Source organism: Mustela erminea, chromosome 5 (genome assembly GCF_009829155.1).
Source record: "Mustela erminea isolate mMusErm1 chromosome 5, mMusErm1.Pri, whole genome shotgun sequence".
Lineage (NCBI taxonomy): Eukaryota > Metazoa > Chordata > Mammalia > Carnivora > Mustelidae > Mustela > Mustela erminea.
The window spans coordinates 113809313-113826999 of record NC_045618.1 but is presented as its reverse complement, the minus strand read 5'-3'; the positions used below and the strand labels follow the sequence as shown (position 1 = coordinate 113826999).

General features: G+C 36.8%; 1 protein-coding gene across 13 annotated transcripts in view; it reads right to left on the bottom strand.

Annotated features, from left to right (window-relative positions):
• GPHN (gephyrin) overlaps positions 1–17687 on the bottom strand; it is a 641293-nt gene that overhangs the window by 39438 nt on the left and 584168 nt on the right. For all 13 annotated transcript variants that reach the window (XM_032344531.1, XM_032344542.1, XM_032344543.1 and 10 more), the window contains one exon: positions 13629–13750. In XM_032344531.1, coding sequence (XP_032200422.1) covers positions 13629–13750 — 122 coding nt within the window. The remainder of the gene's footprint in view (positions 1–13628; positions 13751–17687) is intronic.

The window sequence follows — 17687 nt, the reverse complement described above, 5'->3', positions numbered from 1 at the left end:
GAAAAGCAAATATTCTTTTGGAGTCTCATTATCCTTATTTATAAAATAACATTTGGACCACATTCTTTCCATCTCTAACATTCACTGATTTGAACCACCTGAAGCTGAGTGGAATCCAATTTAAGCACAAATGTATCATTCTTTCTTTCCTTTCTCTTTCTTTTCTTTTTTTTTTGTATTTCAATAGAACACTGGCAGCTTGCTGTTGGTGCCTTGCAATTCATGAGTTGTGATTTCCATGCCTTTTATCACTTGTGATTCTTTTTACTACTACAACTATGTTCACATGAGGGCCATGATACCCTAGCGGCTTCCTGAGGGCTGAGAATAAATAGCATTCTCAGTAGGCAAAGGAAAATACCAGCAATATAAGAAGGCAGCAGCTGGAGGGTAGAAGAATAAGCACCATTTAGGAAGCTTCTACTGAAATAATAAAACTGCTGGGGAAATAAATAATATCAGCAAGAATAACAACAAACAATTAAAGCACTAATGGAAATAGATTTATAATGTTAAAAGGGTGTTCTGGAATGAAAAACTTGATTTTCAAGTTTAAAAATTTAGTAGATGTAGGTGAATATAGTGCCTAATGCAAAATAAATTAGTGGCCTGAAAGGCCAAGTAGTAGAAATATCTGAAAAAAATGGGGGCGCCTGGGTGGCTCAGTCAATTTAGCATCTGACTCCTGATTTCAGCTCAGGTCATGATCTCAGGGTCATGAGATCAAGCCCCCAGTCGGGCTCTGCACTCCTCAGGGAGTCTGCTGGAGATTGTCTCTCTCTCTGCTGCCCCCCTCACCAAAATATTTCAAAGGAATGTACAAAAATGAAGTGATGGAAGTCAATGCAGGAAATAATAAGAAACTTGGGAGACAGGGCAAGAGACTGACATATTACCAATAAGAATTCCACGAAGAAAAAAAGGAACTGATGGAGGGGGAAAATAGAGCAAAATTTCACTTATTTGAAAAGGACTTGGAAAATAAAAAAAAAATTTACTGAGTTCAAGACAAGATTGCCCAAAAACATAAACCAAAGAATGTCTTGGTAAATTTTGTAATTTCAAAGATAAAAAGAAAATCTCACAAGCTGTCAGACAGAAAGACTGGGTTTGTTAACAAAGGAAAAAGAGTATTGGCTTTAGACTTCTTACCTACAATACCCAAACTATAAAATAATAGATTACCATAAAGATTCTCAGAGAAAAAAAGCCTTCACCTTCCAAATACTATATCCAGTCAGACCCATTCAACTATCAGAAGAGAAGACTCATATTTGTGAAAATGCAAAGATTCAGATAATAAGTCAACCAGTAATGTTCTAGAAAAACAACTCTAAACGAAAAAAATGGATCAGATCAGAAATCTTAAGATAGGGAAAGATGAAGAAGAGAGGAAGCACTTTTTTTTTTTTTTTAAAGATTTTATGTACTTATTTGACACACAGAAAGATACATCACAAGTGGACATGGAGGCAGGCAGAGAGGGGGAAGCAGGCTCCCTGCTGAGGCCAGAGCAGAGTTGTCATTCAAGACAATGGCTCTGTCATTCAGAGCCATTCAAGAACAGAATGAGCTGCCTTATAATGCAAGTAAGATATTTCTCATTAAAAGCATCAAACAAAACCTGATGGCTAGTTGTGAGAAATTTCTCTAATACCTGCACTGGGTGTAAGACTTGACTGGCTAACATTGGAAGTTCCTTTCAATTCTAAGAGACTGTGATTCTACAAAAACAGCTGAAATTAATATTTCCTTTCACATATGGACTAAAGCATAGAGGAAACTGACTAAGCACTGAAATATAGTACTCATCTTGCAGATCATACTTTTCTTTCTCTTACTGTCTGCACATTTGGCTATTTGACTTGAGTTAAAAAAAAAAAAAAAGCATTTTTCCCTCCAAAGTTATGATATTCACTTTCAGCTTGGGAGATGGCTACCAATAATAACAACTGTACTCTCCCTGGAATTCTAACTTAATTCTAACTTAACTGAACATCAAAGAAGCTTTGATCAAAGAAGCTTAAATTTAACAGAAAGTACATAAAAGGAAAAGGTAAAGCAAATCTCAAAATAAATCTCAGAGAATGCATGTAGCTTTCTCAATACTTGATGTACTTCAATTTCTGTGAAAGAATACTATGTCTACATTTTTCCAGATTTCAGAGGGCTTTGAGAGCCCACTTTCAGTCCAGACTTTTTGCTTTTTAAAATTTCTATCTGCCTTAAATTACTATAATCCTGACTCCGACATAATTTTTTCTCTTTATCATGAAGTCTAATATAAAATTCAAAACCAAGACAGAGCCTTTATCCAACTTTAGATTTTAAGGATTTCAGACAGAGTATTCAGAATGTAAATGCAGTTTTATTTTAAAATATTTAATATAAACACACAGATGGACAACAGCTGCTAATTAGTTTCCTGTTTCATCTGTTACACCAACTGTGAGTTGTATCATTTTAAAATGAGTGAAGATGACATTGGGAAAGTAAGAAAAACTCTAGGATTTGGATATTAAGGAATAATGCCAGCTGATCACAGCAAGATAACAATGACACCAACAAAACCCCTTCCAAAAAACCCCAGTTCTGGATGTATACTAATCATATACTAATTTCTTCAGAGGTCCAGGATAAATTTCTCAACTACAAATATTTTCTGGGTATCTATTTCATGTATTGATTAAACTCTATACTACATGTAGCCCTCATTTAGTCTTTCTTCAGTCCCACTGGGTGTTTATGCACTATAAAGTCATGTAAAGATAGAAGAGAATATGGTCTCTGCCTTTAAGTGCAGAAAACATATAACAAAAATTTAGGAAAATGAATGAAATAAGCAATGAAATTAATATCACTGATTGAATTCAAATACATTAATTAAAATGAAAATACATGCAAGGTAAAATGGTATAAATGTTGAGTGGGACAGAATGATCAGAATTGGCATGGGATAATTAGGAAAGGCTTTCTGGAAACTATTCTGGAAGAAAATGATTTCTAAAAGTACAATAATACCTGGAGGTCATTTTTAGAAGAACTAGTAATATCAACTGTAGCAGCAACTCTTAAGGATTAAGAAAGGCAATTGTAAAAGCCACCAAAAAAGTCTGTCCCCAAGAGAAGGAAGAATCTCTGGTTGTTAAACACATTTGGTAAATAGAAAGGATATTTCTGGTTAGCCAATAGAAATTGAGAGACCTCACTTAATAAATAAATCTATCTAGAAATCGATCAGAAGATAAATCTATTATGTTGACTCAAAAATCAAAATGTTACATTTTGAGCAAAAATGGTGTTTATTTCATAAGAGAAGAAAGGCAGTTTATAAAGATGACAAGAATTAATTAAATTTGGATCTAAATTCTCCCTGGTAGTTAGAAATTTCTACTTTTAGAAGAGCAGGTAAACACTAAGATGTTAGGATATGTTTGTTCCACAAACTGGAAGACAGAAAGCACTGGGCTTTGCCATTGTGAGGACCTGTGAAGTCTACCTTGATAACTGTGAGGTCTACCTTGATAACACCTTCTAAATACGCCAATTTTATAAGAACCTGGTTTGCTATCTCAGTGCTTGTTCCCTTTCTGTTTCAAGCTTTAATGTGAAGAGGCAGCTTCACAAATTGGCAGCAACAGGCACAGGCAATTCAAATCCAAAACACCAATATGTGACAGAGTCAAGCAAGCCCAGCATGATATGATTAGGGCAGGCTTCTGTGATGGCAATTTTCCAGAAGGGGGAACTCTTCTTAATTATGAGAATTTCTTAGCCCTTCAGGCCTTGCAAGGATAGAAGGTCTAAGTCAGCAGTGGGAAGCTACATTACCAAGCTATTTTAAAGCTGATGTAAAAACAACAACAACAAAACAGCTCAAAGGTTAAAATCAGTTTTAGACATGTTAGAAATTCAATTAATGCTGAACTTTAAGAGATTTTCCCCAAGTGGATTCTGTGTATTTGGATCATGATTACTGCTTATTATATTTAAGAGGTAAATGTATAACATCAGCTATTTAAGCCTGAGGGAGCAGCTCCCCAACTTTTTAAAGTTAGAGGCTTCATAAATCCATTTGGAATGCTACTCCTTTTACCACTTCATATTTCTTTTCCTTCAGAAATATAAAATGAATTATCTCAGCCATAAGACTTTATGTTGTGCCCTTTTTGGGGATGTGTCTCAGGTACTAATGCAATTCTGTTGTCAGTGTCATACTATCTGGTCTATTCCTATGGCTAGGGTTTTTGGACTCACTGTGAAGGGACCCTGTGAGATTCTTTTGGACAGTTGCATAGTTCCTAGGTTCCATGGAAAGAGAGGCTGGTGTAGGAAAAGATGGCAGGTTATCTAAATCTAGTTGAAATCTAGTACTTAGAACTATGCATATAGGGTTACCAAGGTACACCTTCATATCCTAGTCTTCATGGAGCTTATAGGCTGGTGGGAAAGAAAACCACCATGACTTAATATAAACAAATCCTTTTCCACCCTGTTTAAGCCCCCAAAGTAGCAATTTCTCTGAGAAATTTTATCAGGAGGGGCACCTGGGTGGCTCAGTCATTAAGTGTCTGCCTTTGGCTCAGTTCATGATCCCAGGGTCCTGGTATGCAGCCCCACATCAGGCTCCCTGCTCAGTGGGAAGCTTGCTTCTCCCTCTCCTACTCCTCCTGCTTGTGTTCCCTCTCTCGCTGTCTTTCTCTGTCAAATAAGTAAATAAAATCTTAAAAAAAAAAAAAAAGAAATTTTATCAGAAAGTGAGGGAAAGGGAAAAGGAAAAAAAAAAAACAAAGAAGAAAGTTTGTGCCCAAATGATGACTATCTTAACCAAGTCTGGCCACAATTATCGGGGCTGGAACATATCGTACACTCTACTCATTTACCTATCCAAACTTCTTTATTTGTTTTAGACTCTTCCCCACAGTACGAAAACAGTAGCAGCTCTTGCTGCCTAGGAAGACAAAAGGAGGCTAATAGGTTATTTAACCAGCCATGGGGAAAAGAATACCAGGACATCTACTGTCCCATATTCAAGGTAGAAATAGGAGGGAGCTTAGAAGGAGTTTATCCCTGGAAGTTCATACCAATCTGTGTCAATTAGAAATCTCTAGACTTGACTAGTTTCATATTCAGGTCATACTCAGTGTTTCTTCTTTTCCTCTTACTTCCTGGCATTTGTTGACTAGCTACTATGTGCTGACTGTTCTAATTGCTGAGGAAACAGCCATGAACAACGTGTTTTACATGCCTACCAGCAGTTGAGGACAGCAGCTGTTTTATTTATCATTTTACCCCTGCTATCAACATAGCTTTGCATATGTCAGACAATCAACAAATGGTCATAAAATGGATAAAATAAAAATTTAAAGACACTCTCAAATAATTGTGGGTATATGCCAAGATTTAGTTATACAGGTGTTCATCATTTACTTAAAATTGAGAAAGGTTAGGAACAACCTTATGTCTGACAACAAGGGATTATATAAATAAATATTACAGTTTATACTGAGAATGACATATAGGCATTTAAATGATATTGCAGAGGACTATGTGATAATACAGATGGATGTTTATGATGCACTGAGTGGAAAAAAGAGTTAAAATAAGACTATGAGATTTATTTGTTTTCTTAAACTTATACACATATGAACTGTACACACATAGAATTGAAGAATGAAAGAAGAATAATACTGGGTAATGGGATTATGTATTAATTTCCTTTCCTTGCTTTTTTTGGTGAACTGTATTCTCTAAATTTTCTTCAGTGAACATTTATTTGTTCTAAGATTAAAAAGTTACATAAAAGGGCGCCTGGGTGGCTAGTGGGTTAAGCCGGTGCCTTCGGCTCAGGTCATGATCCCAGCGTCCTGGGATCAAGTCCTGCATCGGGCTCTCTGCTCAGCAGGGAGCCTGCTTCCCCCCCCACCCTGCCTGCTTGTGATCTCTCTCTCTGTCAAATAAATAAATAAAATTTTTTAAAAAAAAGTTACATAAAAAATGTACACTAGGACATCTAGAACAACGGTCCAAGAAGTACATAATAGACCTGGATCAGGAATAGAAGATGATCATGTTATTCCCCAACCAAAATCTTTCAGTGTCTTATTACTAATTACTATTCTGTAAACAGTATTAAAAGATACCATGCAGTCAGTACAAAGCTGACAACTTCAGGTAAGTCTTTTTTGCATAGCTGATTTGTAGCCCATAGGGCAAGTTCCCAGAGTCTCTATATTAAATTGGTTGTTTGGAACTTAGAACACATTTCTAAATAAACATCTGTAAGTACAGATAGATGGTGGGTACGATTCTAGGGTCAACAAACCAACCAACCTTAATTTAGTTCATAATGTTACTAGTGTATTGCTGAATTACTCTTTAGTACTAGCCTGAATTATGGAAGCAAAATGGAAGACTGAAGAAAAAATGCTGAAATGTAAAGTATTTGCTTATGACACCTTCCCACCTACCTTTCTTTAGTCTTTTCCTGCTGCCAAATGTACTTCTTGCTAGACCCTCAGTATCTTGCTATGTTAAAGTTCTGATGTGGTCTTGCTTAGTTAGAGTTTACCCTCTGCCAAAGAAATTCAAGTTCTTCTTCTTCTTCTTTTTTTTTTTTTTTAAGATTTTTCTTTATTTCCGAGAGAGAGAGAGAGAGAGAGAGCGAGAGCGCACAAGCACAGAGGGAGAGGGAGAAGCAGACTCCTTGCTGAGCAGGGAGCCCAGCGTGGGGCTCTGTTCAGGCTCTATTCCAAGACCCTGAGATTGACCTGAGCCAAAGCCGACACTTGACTGACTGAGCCACCCAGGTGCCCCTAAAGAACTCCAAGTTCTAAGTGATTTGCTTCTATTCATTCAGGACAGAGGATTTATCCTGATGTTGGATGTCGGGTTTAAACTCATTCACATTAATATGCAAATAACCCTTTCTCAGGTAGGACACTCTTTAACACAATTGGATCTTTAAATATTAGATTATCAGAAAATATAGCAAAGTGAATAGAACACATTTAGCCAGTGTATGGGTTATTTTGGCTTAATAAAACATGTGTCCTAAATAGGCTATATCTGCAAGGTCAGGGAACAAGGAGATTAATGGCACCACTTAAGTGTTCTTGTTCTTCCTGCCTTCTCCCATTTCACTTCTCAAGATGTTTTTTCTCCCTTCTTTTCTCTTAAAGTGGTGACAAAGGAGCTTTATATGTTGAGTAGAGAAAAGGTAAGAATAGGGGTGGCCATTTGTGAATCTAGGTCATTTGTAAATGGAGTAATATAGGCCTGCCTACCAAACTGTCATATATTCACATCGTGTGCACATTCTTTTCCCCTCTTTTCTCTCTCCTTCACCCCCCCCCCACCCTCCTAGAAGATCTATGAACTTGGTATAACAAATTACCCGAAAGTAATAAATGCTGCAAAAGCAGTCCCAGCAGCTCTGGGAAGAAAGGTAAAGGAAGAGATTATAACAGGAAGACCATAATAAATCCTCCTACCATTTCCCCCATTTCTATATCATTTAAAGATTTGGACTCTGCAACTCAAGTCCTTATAATATATTTGTCAATATGTAATTCATAATTTAAATTAAAATTTCCTCTCTGGCATCTGAAATGTTCATAGCTACTGTTTACTAAGGGGTTTTATTCATTATAAATGGTGATAGCCTATTTAGTTTATTAACCTTAATATTAACAAAATGTGGATGTTAACTCCAGTTAAAAGGGTAGGATGGTAGTGCAAGAAGAAAGGATCCTGGAATTAAGATGGGCCTGGGTTGCAATGTTCATAGCAGCAATGGCCACAATCACCAAACTGTGGAAAGAACCAAGATGCCCTTCAATGGATGAATGGATAAAGAAGGTATGGTCCATATATACAATGGAGTATTATGCCTCCACCAGAAAGGATCAATACCCAACTTTTATATCAACATGGATGGGACTGAAGGAGATTATGCTGAGTGAAATAAATCAAGCAGAGAGAGTCAGTTATCATATGGTTTCACTTACTTGTGGAGCATAAGGAATAACACGGAGACACTGGGAGGTGGAGAGGAGGAGATGGGGGAAATAAGAGGGGGAGACAAACCATGAGGGACTGTGGACTCTGACAAACAAACTGAGGGTTTTGGAGGAGAGGGAGGTAGTAGGTATTAAGGAGGCCACATATTGTATGGAGCACTGGGTGTGGTGCATAAATTTTGGAACACTGAAAAAAAAAAAAAAAAAGATGGGCCCGTGTTGAACTCCTTACTCTGCCTTCTATTAGCTGCATGACCCTGAATAGGTTGATTTTCATAAGTATCATTATCTCCAAAATGGGGATTAAAAGAGAGTTATCTGGCTCTGTTGTTTCAAGATGCTTAAGTAAGATACATGTATACACATATAAATATATATGTAGCACTATACTACATTCTTTAATGTATGTATGTATGTATGTATCTATCTATCCATCTATTGATATAATGGGTATTCAATAAAGACTGACATGTTTGCAGTAAGGAGAATGGGGATTGGTGATTGGGAGGAAAGAAAGGAGTGGATCAGAATTGAAAACTTCTTTATTTTTTTTTATTTTTTATTTTTTTTAAAGATTTTATTTATTTATTTGACAGACAGAGATCACAAGTAGGCAGAGACACAGGCAGAGAGAGAGAGAGGAGGAAGCAGGCTCCCTGCTGAGCAGAGAGCCTGATGCGGGACTCGATCCCAGGACCCTGAGATCATGACCTGAGCCGAAGGCAGCGGCTTAACCCACTGAGCCACCCAGGCGCCCCATTGAAAACTTCTTTAATCTTACTAATTAGTCTTACTAATAACTGTCTTATTTATTATCTCTGTAGTACCATAGACTGGTACACTACCTGACAGAGCATAACTGTTTGTAAAAGTTTATTGAATTATTAGAGTTTGCTTATCCATATATGATAAAACCCCAATTCTGCCACAGGTATAGAATATGCATGTTAGAAATATAGCAGAATAGAGGGTGAGTTAGAGGGAATAAGACTTGAGGTATAGAGACAAGTTAAGATGCTAGTCACACATGTCTAGATAAAAAATAAATGGAGCCCTGAACTAAGCCAGGATGGCAGGAATGAAGAGATGGGAATGTAGAGAAGAAATACCAAGGAAGGAAAGTCTATAGGACTTAAATATAGAGTGAGTGGAAGACAGGAGCTGTGACAACTCTTGTTCAGGTTTCTTCTGGCTTGGGTGACTAGCTGGTGGCAGTCACTGAGAAAGCAGAACGAAAGGAGGGGGAACAGCGCAGTAGTGGGGAGGGGCAGTGAGAGAGGTGGGGGATAGTAAACTTAGTTTTGGACAGGGTGAGTCTGCAGTGCCTACTGAACTTAAAAGAAAATGCACCTAGTAAGCAGGTGGGTCTAGGAATGGAGCTCAAGACAGAGAAAAGATCTGGGAGTCATTAGCATAAGGAATTAGGAGGACAGAAAGCCAAGACTGAGCCATGGTGACCCCTAAATTTAGGGACTGAGCAAAGGAAGAGGAGCTACAAAAACCAAGAAAAGATAGACCACAAATGGAACATGAAGAAATGGAAATGGTGTATTGCTAGACAGGGATGTAAAATTGTGGTAGAGAGACCTAACAGCTAGGTTTTGTAGGTATTTTATTTGTGTTTGTAGTCACATATCATTTTGATGAAGCTTTATAATCTAGAAGAAATCAACATTGACACTCTTCTGTTCCATGTAATAGCCTTTACAATGTCTTTTGATTTAATCTTTTTTTAAAGAAAATTCTACTTCTAAATGTGCGTTTAAGCACTGGAACTTTCCAAAACATTCTTATTACTAGTCTATAGTTTCTAGTACATTTCTAGTACATGTAAGTTCAAAAGCAAGACCTGTTTCAGCTTTGTATGTTTAATAGCCTTTGTCTTAAAATCCATAGTAGATGCATGATTAAACTGACAAAATCCTTGTTATTTCCTTTGATCCATGGACCAGCTGCTTGGTATCCTTAGGAGTTTGTTAGAAATGCAGCATCTTGGCCCACCCCACATTTGCTAAATCAGAACCAGCATTTTAAATAAGATCTTCAGTTGATTCTCATAGGTACACAACACACACTTCCTGACTGAATAATTAATAAACAAATTATATTATTCTTATTTCTAGGCCATTTCCAACTTTAGCCCATGTGATACACCTTGTTCAAATTATCTTTCTAAAATAACGGTTATTAAGTCAATTCTATCTTTAAAAGTTTAAAATTAAAGTGAGTTGGGTAGTTCTGCTTGGATTGCAAAGCCTTTCAAAATTTGGCCTTAAATTTCTACCTAATTGGGATGCCTGGGTGGCTTAGTCGGTTAAATATCTGCCTTCAGCTCAGGTCACCATCGGGGGGCCTGGGATTGAGTCCTACATCTGGCTCCTTGATCAGCGGGGAGCCTGCTTTTCCCTCTGCCTGCCACTCCTGTGTTTGTGCGCTCTCTCTCTCTCTCTCTCTCTCTGGCAAATAAATAAATAAAATAAAAAAAATTTCTACCAAATTCACCTCCCTAACCCTTCTACCTGAACCTCCTGTTGTAATCAGTCTGGCCTGACTTGAGTAGCTGTTTTTTTCTACTTCTCTATTTTCTATTCCTCTATTTTTTGTTCATTCCATGTTTCCTACTTGATCAACACACTCTCTTTTTCTAACTAGACAAATTCTATTCATCCTTCATGTTTTAACTAACATTGCACCTTTATAAAACTCTGACCATTCTAGCACATAGTGATGATTCTCTTCTGACATATTTATAGTTATTATCTTGTCTTTATAATGATAGCAAAAAAATTGCAGATTGTTAATTTCAAGACTTAGCTTCCATTTTCACCTCTGCCACTAACTTGTTTAATGCTGGGCAAGTTCACTTAACATCTGTGGGTTTCAAAATTTGTCTTTTTAAAAAAAAACTACAGGAACCACAAGAATATTGTGTCCCATGTGCTGTGAGAAACTGTCTTACAGAATGTATTTTAATATACACAAAATATCTGTAAGTGAATGCTTTAGAATACTGTTGTTAACTCTCAAGTATTTGAAGCACCCTTCTGGTAATCTTCACTATACTCTGTCTTTAAATAAAATGTACATAAGCAAGGGCAAAATTTACCCCGATTTTATCCAAATAAGTTCAGAGTCTTAAATTTTATCTTTAATTTTAACATTTATCATTAATGTTAATCATGGTTGATGATAAGAGCTGAGAAGTAGAATCACAGAATTTAAAAACCAGACACCAATCTGTTTTTAAATACAAGAATAGGGCTCTTACTCCCTATTCTTATCTGTCATAGCTGAGCAGGGGTTCTGGCTTACTGACATTCTTGAGCTATTTCTCTCCCTGCTTTACACAAGGTGTAGTTTCTCCCATGACCCTCTTTCCCTGGAGAGCTTCACAGGCTTCTGTATAACATTTACTTTCATTAGCAAAAGGCTGCGTAGGAACGAGAAGAATGAAGAGGGAGGCAACCTTCACAGAGTATAAACAAGCTGCAGATTAAATGTACCTTGTTTCCTTTGCTAAACTCCCAGCATAGATTTCCATTAGAACAGTTATAAATTCTTTCCACCCACATTCCATCTCTGTATTCTAACCCTTTACTCTGGGCCTCTTCCACACAGCACTGTAAGACTGAGAAAGTCTAGATTTGCATTGTTAAAAACTGTTCTCAGTTTTATGGAAGATATTTCCATCTGAGAAAAGGATATATACTAGAGATTTGCATATTCTCAGAATTGCTTATATCTTGCTTATCATTTTATTGTTCTTTATATGCTGTTTTCAAGGTACATTCTGAAGTTATATGTAATATCAATATTAATTATTAGTAAATGTCTATCAAAAATCAACAGATATTAGCATATCAACATAAGAGGCTTTAAATGTTGTACTGGCAGCATATATAGTATATCAAGTAAGGATTTTTTTTATACAAAAGTACAAAAATAGAAGGAGTGGACTTATAGGAGGAGTGGAATTATAGTCCAGAACAGCTTAAAGTAAAAAAGAAAAACAAACAAACACAAACAACAAGCTCCTTTAACCTTTTAACATTCCTTAGAGCTCATTAATTCACTTGAAGGCAGGGCCAGAACCAGTTGTGGGTGGGAAAAAAAAGTCTACACAATCTGGTAAGTTGTTCTCTATAGAGTTTCAGGACCTGTTCTGTGCTTTTGGGACTCTTGGGTTCCTCTTATCTTCTTTGGGAAGTTAATTTTTTCCTCTTTAAGGGTGTATCTACATCAGGATAACTTTTAGGTTTATATGAAAGTACAGGTTATTGGTTAGGCCCAAATTCAAATAATTACCTCCTACCTTTTTTTCCAGTGGGTTCTTTTTAATGCCTTCCAAGGGCTAGGGAGCCTTGGTCAGGGTGATACTAAGTAGCCTGTGACACTGTCTTCACCAGCGTGGGTCCTAAGTTGGCTGGTTACTTAGCTATGGGCTTCTCTAGAACTAAGCATCCAGGTAAATACAAATGGTGAAGATTTTAAAAACAATGACATTTGAAAGTCTGTCTAACAGCTTCTATTCCAATATCCTCAGAGAAAGAAAAAAAAAAGGAAGAAAGAAGGGAACTTTAAAAAGTAAAAGGACATAAAAGCTACTCCCTTTCATGTTATTGGTAGGATGCTGTGTCCAAGGTTTGAATTATGTTGTGCCCAGGTTAAGCTTAAACTGGGATACAGGTGTAGAGCAAACCTTGTAAATTGATAAGGCAAAGCCTCTTAAATTCCTACCTTGGCCTAGAAAAGAAGGATCCAGACATAATGAGCTTTAATCAGTTATAAGGTGGTGATAAATGAAAGGGGCAATTATGGGGGACAGATACATCATGCTGTCTGTTACTCAGATTTGTCTCCCAGCTCTGTCTCCACCAGGCTGATGTCTGAGTATTAGTAAAAGCAGGCCTGTCTCTTGTGAACTGGAAATCCTAGTGAGAGAGGGCTGAGTAGCAGTCTCACATGGTAGTGGGATGCTCAGAAAGAGCAGACTTGCTCTTGATCACATGCAAAAATCTGTTGGAAGCTCACAGAAATCCTTGAGGAATTTAGCAGAGGGCTGAGTTAATTTAGAATATGGGGCAATATGCTCTTAGAGATAGGTAATTCTAGTCAATGTGCCTCCGTTTGTACTTACAAGTGGGTGAAGGCTAGAGAAACCTGGGTTACATAAGATACAAAAAAATCAATATAAAAGTCCTAGAAAACAATTGTACTTAAACTTCAGAGGAGCAGTTAGTGAGAATTTTAACATCCTTTATCTTCTTACTCATGTCTTTCCTGCTTTTCTTGAAACAAGTGAATGTGAATAGGAATAATACCATCACTATTAATTCCATCAAAATAAAGCCAATGCTATCAAAAAAGATCCTTGGAAACTTAACATACCCATAGGAGAGTAAAAATATCCTATGTAATAGACATTCCAGGATGATGAATGTCCCAAAAGGACATAAACACGGTCATAATTCCTTGGCTTTTGAAGAATGAGATTAGTGAAAATTATGGTATTAAATTTCTGTCTCTTAAGCAACAATCCCACCTAGTTAGTACTCCCAAACTTCAAATATGTACAACAGTAACTTCCAAATAAAACCCAATACTTACTTGTCTCCCACAATTCCCAAGTTGATTGTGGGGTAACCATGTTCCTGAATTGTTGCTAAGAGGGTTGAACGATTGCTGTCTCGAATCTTTCCTGGTAAAAGGTCATCTTCGGGATTTAGCAGCTACAAAGTCAAAAAAACCACCACAAATTATTCTCTTAGGATAATGTTGTCTATGGTTAAAGGAAAAGAAATAGATCTAGTAAGTAGAGTTTACCTTATCTAACACCTACTACAGTATCTGGCACATAGAAGATACATGCCCAAGGGATCTCCGAATAAATATTCAGAGTATAGGAGATTGAAAAAAAATTCTTCCAGAATTAAAAAGCATGCAGAAATTTAAATGGTGACTAAGCATCAGGCAAAATATCACACCTGCTTTGGCTACAGTTTGACAATAGTGCTCTGTAGAGACTGGCCTTCTCAGTGGTTGCTCACCAGGGTAAACCAAATAAAACAACCTCCTTTTTCCCTCCCAATATTATTTTCCAGTTTGTATTTCACTGATAACATCAGAGGTAGAGATTGTGTGACATGATATTCTCAAGTATGACGAGAATGATTGTTAATATTTTGCTTCAAGCTTTTGGATCTCTTCTGAAGTGAGATCAACACTACCAAAGAATTTAAACTTATTTGAAGGAGAGGAAGATAGGTGTCTTGTCTCTTTATTAGCAAATTTAAACAAGTAATACTTAACTAGCCATACACAACTATTCTCTGACTCTGAATTGAGTCATTCTTTAGAGATTTAATATCCAGCATTGTATGTCTATGAAAAAAAATATTAGAAGCTTACTTTATGTTAGATTATTTCAGTGAGGCAGTGTGGTACAGTAGGAAGAGCTTAGGATTCAGACAAGATTGAAATTCAAGTTATCCAAACACATTATGCCTAATGTTCTTGATTATAACATACAATAAAATAACTGCCTTGAGTTGTAGTTGTTAGGATTGATTGAGGTAATGAACACTCAATTAATATGGGTAAATATATAATAAATATGAGTCTCTTCTAAATAGCACATTTTATCCCCATCATTCTCATATATTTCTAGATGCTAGTACAGAAAGAATTAGTCTATAGTGTGAATATAGATTTAGATTAGGTTATAAAACACTGATGAGTAGGGGTCCTTAACACATGCAGACACACCAACATACAACTTTAATTTATACAACAATTTCAAGATGGACTTTGATTTCAGAAATACAAAATGAAAAAAAAGTACATCTTGGAAGTGAGGAAATCTGTACTATTATCTTAGGAGGTTGAAGACAAGCATGCACAGATATTTAGGCTGTTAATATGACCAATTCTCAGGGCTTCATATCTCAGTTTTCCCAAATAATAACCTCTAGCCCCTTCAATCTTCCTTCTGACTCAGTGGTGATACCATGTGGCGGGACCTTTAGTAGCTTTGCAACCAATTGTCCCCTTAAAATAGCTAGGGGTAAAACTCTAATCATCTTATTCAGTGTCACCTGGGAGTCTTCCCTTCAAATACTGCATTAATTTAACTTAATCAGATGCCATGTGACATTGCAACCCACTTTCATCCTTAGTCACTGACAGAGCTTAGAAAATTGCTACTGCAGTGCTAATATAGATTAATTTTCTGATCTTAATTAACACACAGTTATTGAAGTCATTATAATTTTATAAAGGTGAAGGCCTACAGCTCTTTAAATCCATTAATTAGACAAGTTGCTTCAGAAAGAAAACTGTGTGGTTATATAATTTTTTTTTTCACAGAAGGGTACTGACCACCAACAAAATAAAAGTCCTTGTTATTAGAGTGTTTTCTTTGCCATCCACATTCCTTTCTGTTTTTGCTGCAAACAGTTACAGAAATAACAGAACAATTAAAGATTATTGGAGTACTAGTTACTTAACTATAAAATTGACATAATGATATAATGCCTGGTTAAATGAGGGTGCGGGATTTACAGTGTATTTTAAGTATTTTCAAAGAAAACAACTGAATGGAAGTCAAAATCCAAATATAGAATAAATTCATAGTATTTCCTTTTAAAACTTAATCTTGTTTTCTAGTATCCTATACTTCTGGTCATCTTTGAAATGATGCCTGGAACTTGTCACAGTTAAAATACAAAAGAAAGAAAAATACAAAGTAAAAAAAAAAAAAAAAACCAAAACCAAAACACATAACCCATTATCTACATACTTTATTACTTTCTTGTCTACCATATATTAAATTTCAATTTCTTGTTTTTGTTCTTATCAATGGTACCACTGTCTTTCCAGCTTTCACACATAAACCTTTGACTCTTTTATTTCCCTTTATCCACTATCTTCCCAAAGATTACAATCCATAAGAACATCTTAATATAGCTCCTCCTTGAATCTATGTTTTTAGTCACACTCTTACCAAGCCCCCCCATTCAAACATTTGTCTGAATGTTTGCAAATCCTTGTAATTGGTGATCATGCCTATACTACAAGTCTTTCTGAGAAATAAGACAGAAACATCTATTTGCAAAACTGTACCATTATTTGCATAATAGATAAACTGTACCAAACCATGATATGTAACTTAAGTAACCATGTTAAATCGAACTGTTTTAACACAAACTTGTTTAGACTTATATGCTCCAAGACCATGCACAAACTGAGACCATTATAACTCCACATGGACTCATGTGTTCCAAGGACAAGACTGTTTCAGCAACTTACCTATTTTACAAATCTGATCAGTCTCTACCTAGACCTTACTTATTACCTACCTTAACACCCCCCACCCCCGGCCTCATTCTCATGACCAAACTCAGTTCTCAAACTCCTGTAATTGTCCTTCTGTAATTTCCTCCTTCTGGGACACTACTGGGGCTGTGCTACAGTGATAATCTCCCTTGCTCAGAAATGGTGATATACACCACTTTGTATGATCAACAGGTTTCCCTAGTGGTCATTGTATTAAGAACTGTCCCTTCCTTCCTATCTTTCTCCTTCCTTCCTTCCTTCCTTCCTCCCTCCCTTTTTTTTTCAGCAAATAAACTTGTTTAATAAAATCAACATTTTCCAGGGGTCCCTGGGTGGCTCAGCGGGTTAAGCCTCTGCCTTCACTCAGGTCATGATCTCAGGGTCCTGGGATCAAGCCCCACGTCGGGCTCTCTGCTCAGCAGGGAGCCTGCTTCCCCCCTTCTCTCTATGCCTGTCTCTCTGCCTATCTATGATATCTGTCTGTCAAATAAATACATAGAATATTTAAAAAAAAATCAACATTTTCCAAAATAATTTGAACATAGAACCCACTTTTTAAAAAAAATCACCCCTTAGCTTGAAGAATCCGTGTTCTATGGAACAATTTTGAGAAATAGGGATCTAGGGCATTGTTTATCTGATGCATGACTGTCCTATCCAACTCTCTAGCAGGAACTCACTAGTATTAAGACTTTCATAGTCATGTAGATCCTACCAAGACGTAGGCAAGACCACTTTCTACCAGTATTCCCGTATTGGTTATATTGCATTTCAGGGAGGTCTCTTGAGTCCATCAAGAACAATTTGGAATTCTAGTGGTCTTTTTGGAGTACATATGACACGACCACATTTATTCAGCCAAAGGCATGTTGAGAACAAAAGGGAATAAAATAATGAATATTCAATGCCAATTAGCATTTTTATTGTTATGCCAAGCTTCAAAATGAAATTTAAATAAAAATGTAAAAGATTAAAATTTTTTTAAAAAGATTTTATTTACTTATATGATAGACAGAGATCACAAGTGGCAGAGAGGTAGGCATCTGAGAGAGAGAGGAAGGGAAGCAGGTTCCTTCCTGAGCAGAGAGCCCAATGGGGGCTCAATCCCAGGACCCTGGGATCATGAGCCGAAGGCAGAGGCTTTAACCCACTGAGCCACCCAGGTGCCCCCAAAAATTAAAAATATTTTTGTTTGGTGTGCCTGGGTGGCTCAGTGGGTTAAGCCTCTGCCTTTGGCTCGGGTCATGATCTTAGGGTTCTGGGATTGAGCCCCGCATCGGGCTTTCTGCTTAGCAGGGAGCCTGCTTCTCCCTCTCTCTCTGCTTGCCTCTC